We start from the raw sequence: 8,580 nt of genomic DNA, 5'->3' as shown, positions 1-8,580 counted from the left end.
AAGACACAGAGCTATCTGATCTTCTTTGGGACTATACTTACCTTAGCTTTCTGCTCAGTAACTAGGAATTACCCCTGAACTGGATCAAACTATCATACTTTATATTACCAGATGTAATGAATTATTTTTTAAAGGATCTATTTTTACCTGTGGATAATCCTATATCAACCTATTTTATTTTGGTACTGGTTCTATAGATATAGAGCATTATAGCAAGCTGCTAATGAAATATATGATCTACTCTCTCGTGCTCAAATGGAGCTGTGCAATGTAAAACAGCCTACATCCAGTGCACACAAAGACCCTTGCTGACTTGTATATATTGTACATTGTCTAAACCTGTGACTCTCCAGTGTTGTTAAGACAAAAACCCAGCTGCCTAAGAGAATCTTCATGGCTCTCTGGATTGCACTGAATAAAGTAGCAACACTGGATTTGTAGGGATGGTGTGGGTTTTTCATAGCAACACTGCATTCAGCACCCTGCAACAGATAGTCAGCACTGTTAGAGGGGACCACAGTACAAGTCAGCAACAGTTTTAGAACATGTCAGAGGACCTATGGCCCTCTGGATGCAGTTTGACGCCAACTTAGATCAGCCCCAGCCACTACGGCTGAAGGTCTAGGATTAGGGGATTTTCAGATATGCTTTGTAGAATGATGAAAGCAGCTTATGCAATCCACCCAAATCAAAGTGCTTCAGTATGTGTAACTTTGCAAGATAACCCCCCGGTTTGCTCTTTTTACTAAAAGAAAAGCTAAATTAGATTTTACGTGTAATAGCTTTGAAAATTTTGCTCCAAGAACTCTTACAGAACTGTGGAAGCAGCAGATCCTTGTGAATCCAGATGGCTTATAAACCATGGTGTCAACTAACTTCTATAAAACTTACTAAGGTGGCAAGTAGTCTAGACTAAACTACATAATTGCTCCTTTGGGCAGATTTTTTATTTTTTAGAGACATGTCTTCCCATTTTCTTTTTACTCAACACCAAGGTCTAAAAACGCATTAGTTTGACATCACACCATCCATAGTCTGCTCCATAGAACGAGACCTTAAAGCAAACTGAAATGTAAAGCCAGCACTTTTTTCACCCCTAATTAAATCATTTGCCATCTGCTCCATACTGTGAAGAAATCATGTTAGCCTGCAGGTTGCTTAATTTGTTTGCTTCTAGTGGTGGTAGTTTGAGCTTATCTGGCATGGTTCCAGTTAAAATCAGAAACTGCCTTTTAATTTTGTATGGAAAGTTTGGTGACATCTACTGCATTCATTATTAACCAGAACTCCCTGCAAGTTTGTACAGGAGTTGTAAAAAAAGAAGAAGAAAAGCATCTTACCTTCGTTATGGAACCTAACCAGCTGTGCACTTAAGGAGAAACACTCAAGCCTGATGCTTTGTCCAGGGCAAGACAGATGCTCCAATCCTTTATTGCCCTGGTTCCTCTTCTCTTAAATCATGTCAACCAACATATTTGAAGCTACACGCAGAAGAGAGAGAATTCCCACTCACAGGCTTACTCAAAAATAAATACGTAAACAAGAAATTCTGCTTATCTGCTATTAAGAGTTGTTGCTACAATTTTACACTTTTGTCAACTCTATTGGTAGCCAACATCTTCCAGCAACTTTTAGCATTCACATTCAAGAACATTAACAAGAAGATGTGAACTCTATTCAGCAAAGAATGATGACAAATTGAAGAGGCTCCGAGGTAACAGGAATGCACACAGAACCTTATTTTCTGATGCCATTCTCGTTTCTTACACAGTTTTGAGCTGTGTTCCCAGCAGTTTCTACATCCTAGAAAGTAGATATGCTATTTTATACATTATTTTTACATGATATAATTGGCTTCTTTGTGAAAGAGGCAGATGAAAGGCATTTCGAGTGAGTGGTATATATACTATGTTGACATGCAGATCCTTACTCAGGTAAAATACAGTTTAATCTTGTTAACTCACACTCTACTTTGTCAGTCATTCTTTTTACACTCCAGTCAGAATGAAATGAGAGAAAATCAGATTGTAGCATTTGGTACTGCGGTATAAACTTAAGGTATAAACAAGTTGCACTGGGTTGCATTTCACAGACATATAGACACATGATTTGTGTCTGTACCCGTTTTAAGAGATACAGCAGGAATACTAATAAATGCAGCTACCTTAAATATCCAAAGAACAATCACAATGGCGATATGATTCCAGTACAGAAAGAGAAGCATATAATGTTTCCACTTTTATTTCCATTTTCTTCAGCACAGCATTTTGCAAATGCGAAAGATATAATTGAACATTAGTTGGCCCTATTGTACATCTTAAAGCTTTGGAGTGTTGAGGAATCAATAATTCAGGTCCTGCAAATAGTGTATCTAAAGTGATGCATACCTGCTCTATGATGCATGCTTTATGTTGTGATGTTCTGTAGAACTCTGGGTCTTTGCTTCTTTTTAAATCCACAGCACAAGAGAGATGTTACAATAGGAACAATTACTCTAGGTTTGACACTGATCAGAAAGGCAATGATTGTTGAAGACTTGTCCATAGGATGTAGCATCTTAAAGAAATAAATCCATCACTCTACCAGCATATCATCTCAACTCACTGGGTATGTTTATTCAAATATTTGAATAATATCAAGTAGCCATTTCATAAGTAGAGAACAACTGCAATTATATAAAAATTCAAATATGGACACTCCTTGTTGTGTAGCCCATGCAATGCCCCCCACAAAGGATTGGGCTGGGGGCAGATCTCATTATTTGTTAAGTCACCGTTCTAGAAAAACATTTATTCCAATGAACAAACGAAGGTTGAGTCTGCTGTGAGTCCATAGGAATAGGACTGAGGTTGGGGAATAACCATGGGTAAATTGAGAGTGGCAAAGCTGCAGATAAGAAACAGAAAGGCTGAGAAGAGGGACCTATGGGTCTCCAGCTGTTGTTAGACTCCAACGCCCATCAGTCTCAACCAGCATGGTCTATGGCAAGGGATGATGGGAGTTGTGGTCCAGCAACATCTGGAGGGTCACACATTTCCCATCTACTTAGAAAGAAAATGATAGGTACAAAGTAGAGGCCAGCCGCAATACACAATAACTTTATACTGCACCACCCACCTTTAGATTAAAAGCTCAAGATAAAGGTGTACAGTTGTGTAGTATGTTGGGCTTTGGCTAGGAAGTCTTGGGTTAAGAACCTGGTTTGACAACTTGGCAAGTCATAGTCTCTCAGCTAAATAGGAGGAATATTTTTTTGTATGTGACAGAGATGGTTGAGGAGAGCACAGCAAAGGTGGTCTGCAGTCAGCGAGAACAGGTTTCCTAATTGCTCAGACCTGCAAAAAGCAAGTCTCCCTGCAGTTCTTTCTTTGGGCCACAGATGGTTGAAAAGTAAAGAATGAACCTTAGTCTGACATTCCTCAAGCTTTCAAGTGCAAGAATCACTGCAGGATTGAGTATGAATTATGGATTTTTAGGCTATCAAATAAGCAGGTAGAACACTTTAACTTTACTTCTGCCATTTCTAAAGAAACACCAAATGTTATACAGTTTTGATGAAGCACTCCCTTCGAGAACAGGGGTGAGGGACCTCCCAGACCATGGATTTAATTAAATCCACCAGGCCTCCCCATTGGGTCTATGAGGCCATTTTGGCCAAGCCACACTCACCTACCTTATAGTTAAGAGTCATGGCTGAGCCCAAAGGCGTTTTGGTGGAACAGCCCATCAGTTGATCAACATATCTGCAAAGCCCTCTGCAGTATTGAAGCCCTGGCTATCAGCTGATGACCAGCTGATTGTCACTGCTTGAAGAGAGCCCTGCACAACCAACCGTCAGCTGATTGACCAAGCTTTGTAGTACAGCTTCGATGATCAACTGGGATTGGCTGCATTAGGAAATTCAGTTTTGAGGAGGCAAAAACCATTTCCCTCCCTGGGTGCAGTTGTGGTTTCCATTTGCTTAAGCATAAGACTTTTTTTTGTTAAGTAATACCAACCATGTACAGTAAAGGAGATCCTGGTATGAATCTCTTCAGTCTCTATACATACACACAAAAGACTTGCCTGCACTATATTTTCCACTGGTTTTCCTTGCCTGCTCTTGAAACCATTGCCAAATTATAGAAGTTTCTATACATTTAAGTCAGATGCATTTTACCTGGGAACTAATATTACATTTTCATCACAGGTATTTTGCTTGAGATCCTTCAAAAGATCAAAAGAGAAAAATCAACTTTGTATGCCACACATAATGTAAAATAATAGTTCACATTACAGACATTTTAATGTTTTCTTTTAACCTTTTTATTTAGAGAGATATATTCTTGGTAAGGAGATATACCATGAGGAAAGCAATTTCACTGGCTGTGAGGTATGTATATTCTCCACCAAAATACTCCTCACATCTCAACTGCTTTTATAACTTTATTTACACGCAAAACAATATCAATGCTTTTCCTTGGCTTAACTACAGTATTAGTCACCCTACATGAATAAAATGAAACATTACTTGCATTACAGAACCAGTTTTCAAAAGAGGAATTTGCTTATTTGTTGAAACGTGACATTTCATTTTTGTGAACAGCCAATACTTATTTTGACCAAGACACCTGCACCATATTTTTTCCATCCTCACAGCACATTTATTTCAATAATTCTGTAAATAGGTCCTTAGCATGAGCATAGTGTTACAGTTTTCATACATATAATTACATCCAAAACAAGTTTTAAAATTCAAATTGTAAACATTCTCTTCATATGTAGAAACTTATTTTTTTTTTGTCCAAGGGTGTTATGATTTCTTTAAACAATTGTAAAATGAAAAGTCTAGGCTAAGTCATGTAGTGAGCAATGCTTCTTAGTACATTTCTACAGTATTAAATAAAAGAGGTGGCAAAAAATGTCAAAAATGTCCTGTAAGCAACTCATACTTAAGCTAGGCATAAAAAGAAAGACTTAACAAAATTGTGATTAAAAATAAAGAAAACTGTGAGTGCTTGATGCAACAAATGGAAAGGGGAAATACCATTACTGCTGACAAAGTTGGAGGTAGCATGGATGCACCATTTTATTGTCAGTGAGAAATGCAAGTGAAGTAAAGAATATTATTTCCTTACCACAAATAGTTTCCAGTACTATGTACATTATTTTTAGAAATTTGTTTAACAAGTTTCCCTCTACTTTTAGTACAAAAGAGTCTCGTGTGATTAAAAAAAACACTTACACAGCTAGATAAGAGTAGTACTAATTGCCCTATTTGAATGGAACAGTCTCTTGAACTATGAAGTACATGATATTTAATGCCCTAAATTGAGTTAATTGCATTAGCATTTCTTGGTATTGTACAAAACACTACATACATACAAACAAAATATAATATTTTACTAAGCAAGGGTTTTTTGTTTAATAAACAGAGCATTGATTCTGGTAACACTGTAAAGAATGTTTTCATTTCATAAAACCTATCTTAAGTACCCATGTGCAACATTTTAAAAACGGCTGCTTACGTGTAATGGGCTTGTATCAATAGTGAACACAGTAATTGACAAAAAACATAGTAAACTTTAAAAACACATCTTCCACCCTATATAAAATATAAAGACTACTTACGGTAACTGTTTTAAGTACTCAATTGTTTGGATGTTAACTGTCACTCTTCTCCCCATTTTCCGGCTTCAGATTTTATAAACAGATAATTTATTTTAACCTTAAAAAAACTAACAAAGATATTTAAAATGTTCATTCAATGCAATATGAAGTGTTTCCAACGTTCTATGAAGCTGCTTCCGCCATCAGGAAAGAAAATGAAGTTTCAGTAATTGAGGCAGGTTTTTTAAGCAGTGACGTTACTTCCACCATGCCAGCCCCAGTTCGAGGAAGATTTGCGTTGACAATGTGACGCTGAAGGTGTTTTATCCAGTCTTCTTGAACAGACAAGGGCCCCCGAAACACCAGACCACAAAACCTGCAGAGTTTTTAAAATCATCCAAATAAAGCGCATTAGCATTGTAATTGAACTTTGTGTTAAGTGCAGTAGATTCACAAAAGAACGACAGAAAAACAAAGCCTGAGTATGCATATCACTGATAGATTTAAAAAATTTCCTGGGTGTTAATTCAGCTATCGTTTATCTCAGGTATAAGTAACTCTAGATACAAAAAACAGAAGCATACAACTTTATATCACAAATTATACCTATAATTCTAAAACTACAACTGTGAATTAAAAACTCGCGTCTGGTTTTCTTCTTCCCTCCCCATCTTTCTTCAATTTGTGTTGTGTTTTTTAGACGATAAGCATGAGGGCAGGGATGGTCTTATCTTTTAAGCCAACTGCTATATGCTACTACTGCAAAGTGTTTTGTGAGTCCCAACTCATAATAATGGGAAGGTAAATAATCTAATGTGAGGTTCTCGGTCCAGTTCAAGGTGCTAGTTATTACCTAAGTAAAGTCCTAATTAGGTGGTACAGTGGTACCTTGTTTTGAGTCCGCCTCATTGAGCGTCCATTTCAACGACTGCCCATGGCAAACCCAGAAATACTAGAACGGGTTGCTTTCAGGTTTGCTGCTCGCACATGCGCAGAAGCACTAAATCGCACTTCATGCATGCGGAGAAGCACACACCGCTCCACGCACATGCTTTGTTTTGCGTCCTTTTCGTCTAGCGTCCGGGGCTCCGGAAAAGATCCCAGTTGCAAAACAAGGTACAACTGTACCTCTCCTCAAATTAGCTTACCCTTCCTTAAATTCCTAGAGCGTGGGGAAGCCTTGCTAATATTCACTTTCATCAGCAGTGACTTATTTGCTGGGATGCAGGGAAGTAATGAGGGCCTGGCGGAGGGGGGAATCAAGGAAAATAAGGCTTTCTCAGTTTCCCCCCAAATGACTTCCCATTTCCCTCAACCGACTTCTCGAATTATCAGCAACACAACTGGTCAGTTAGTTAAGTACTTTCATTTATTAGCTACCGGCTACACTCATGCATAGTCAGCATCATTAGGTCCACAGGTCACTAGATTTTTGTACATACATGACACTCAAATACAAGATGCATTTCTACAAATCAGAAACAAGCTATAGCTACTCCAAATGACTCAATGCAGTTCCACATATACCTGCACCGGAGTATGTAAACTTCATCAGCACCATGAGGTAATGGCAGAATTTTTTTCTTGCTCCCAGATCTTGATCTTGATTTTTTTTGCTTACAATCTATGGCTATGAAGAGAAAATAAAATCATGTAGATAGATATAAGTTTTGAGCACTTTACTGGATAATTCCCTCCCCCCGAAATATGTTAAAGGATACTTCTATTCTCACTTATTTTCTATACCATATTAAATTATGTAACTTGAAAATATGCACTTTCCAATTCATCATAAAGCTGAAGTGTGCACACCATTTTCATGCACAAATGAGCTTACATGCTTGACACCTACAGTTTAAGTTTAATTTTAAAACATGTATATTTGATGACCAAACCACATTTCAGACTACTAAGTCATTCTACCTAACTGGTAACCCAAGCATCATGCTTTGCTTGTAAATTTTATCAATATAGAGGCCTTCAATATCATTTGAAATGTCAATATCATTTGTTTTCATCATGCAGCCAACAACCATAACTCAAAGGACCGATGATTAAATATAAAGTATGCTTTGACAAACTTCATAACTAGAACTTTTGTATATGTTACACTGAAACGTTTTCTGTTCTGTATGCTAAAGGAGTCTTATGATAACGGTTTTGTTTTGGTTTTAAGTTCTTAAGGCTGAAGAGTATCAGGATCTCCAACCCTTGCTGATTGTCCCTTTAATAAGGTGTACTGGAATCAGATGTGCTACAGAATTATTACTGATTTGTGTCAGGGTGATGTGAATTCTTTTGAGGTACAAAAGGAAATAAAGCAATGTAGGGAATTCAAAAGGAAAAGCCTAGTCTGACAAGAATGCACTGTTTAGTTCCTAATGTAATTGAACATGAAACACTTAGGATATTTTGGGAAATGAATGCATGCCGCTTTATCCAAGCACATGTACCAGCAGTACAAAAGAGCTGGAAACAAAGCAAGAATTCTACTTGCAAATACCTACTTAAGTTTGTGATTAATGTAACCCTCTTCTACAGAGAAGGATAATGTCAGAAACTGTGTAAAGTAAAATGCTCTCAAAATAATATAACCTCCAAATTCCTCATCTAAGCTACTTATGGCATGAAGAAGAGAAAAGGCAGGACAGTCTGCAGTTTCCATCTGACAGCTACTACAACCTAACAATCAGAATATATGCTGGAATCCAGGGAGTCAAGGTAAAGTTTAAAGAATTTAACAGCAAGCTTTTGTCCATACCTCAAATCAAATAACATAACATTTTCAAACAAAAATCCACAAACTATAGGATGAGGTGTTTCCTCCTGTCACCTAGATAATAATAATAAAATACAGAAATGGAAAATGTATTGCATTGCTGCACTCAAAAACCACTGAGCATCACCAAGGAAATTCTCTCCTCGGAATGAAACTATGATAATTGTATTGGTATTGGAGATGCCATACCATCCACAACAGCATTTTCTGGC

General features: G+C 37.4%; 1 protein-coding gene across 8 annotated transcripts in view; it reads right to left on the bottom strand.

Moving 5' to 3' along the window:
- Positions 1–458: 458 nt before the first annotated feature.
- The window catches only part of ZNF644 (zinc finger protein 644), a 64,315-nt gene continuing 56,193 nt past the window's right edge, over positions 459–8,580 (bottom strand). For 6 of the 8 annotated variants that reach the window (XM_082227721.1, XM_082227724.1, XM_082227726.1 and 3 more), the window contains 2 exons: positions 7,117–7,219; positions 4,282–5,965 (listed from right to left, as the gene is read on the bottom strand). In XM_082227721.1, the coding sequence (XP_082083847.1) occupies positions 5,773–5,965; positions 7,117–7,219 (296 nt within the window). In that variant the 3' untranslated portion in view covers positions 4,282–5,772. Of the gene's footprint in view, positions 1,482–2,387; positions 2,557–2,590; positions 4,207–4,281; positions 5,966–7,116; positions 7,220–8,580 lie in introns of those variants that run through there. The other 2 variants (XR_014220992.1, XR_014220993.1) reach the window with 2 other exon arrangements.

The sequence above is a fragment of the Podarcis vaucheri genome (assembly GCF_965113315.1).
Source record: "Podarcis vaucheri genome assembly, chromosome: 6".
In the NCBI taxonomy this organism is placed as follows: domain Eukaryota; kingdom Metazoa; phylum Chordata; class Lepidosauria; order Squamata; family Lacertidae; genus Podarcis; species Podarcis vaucheri.
This window is presented reverse-complemented; position numbering and strand designations above follow the sequence as displayed.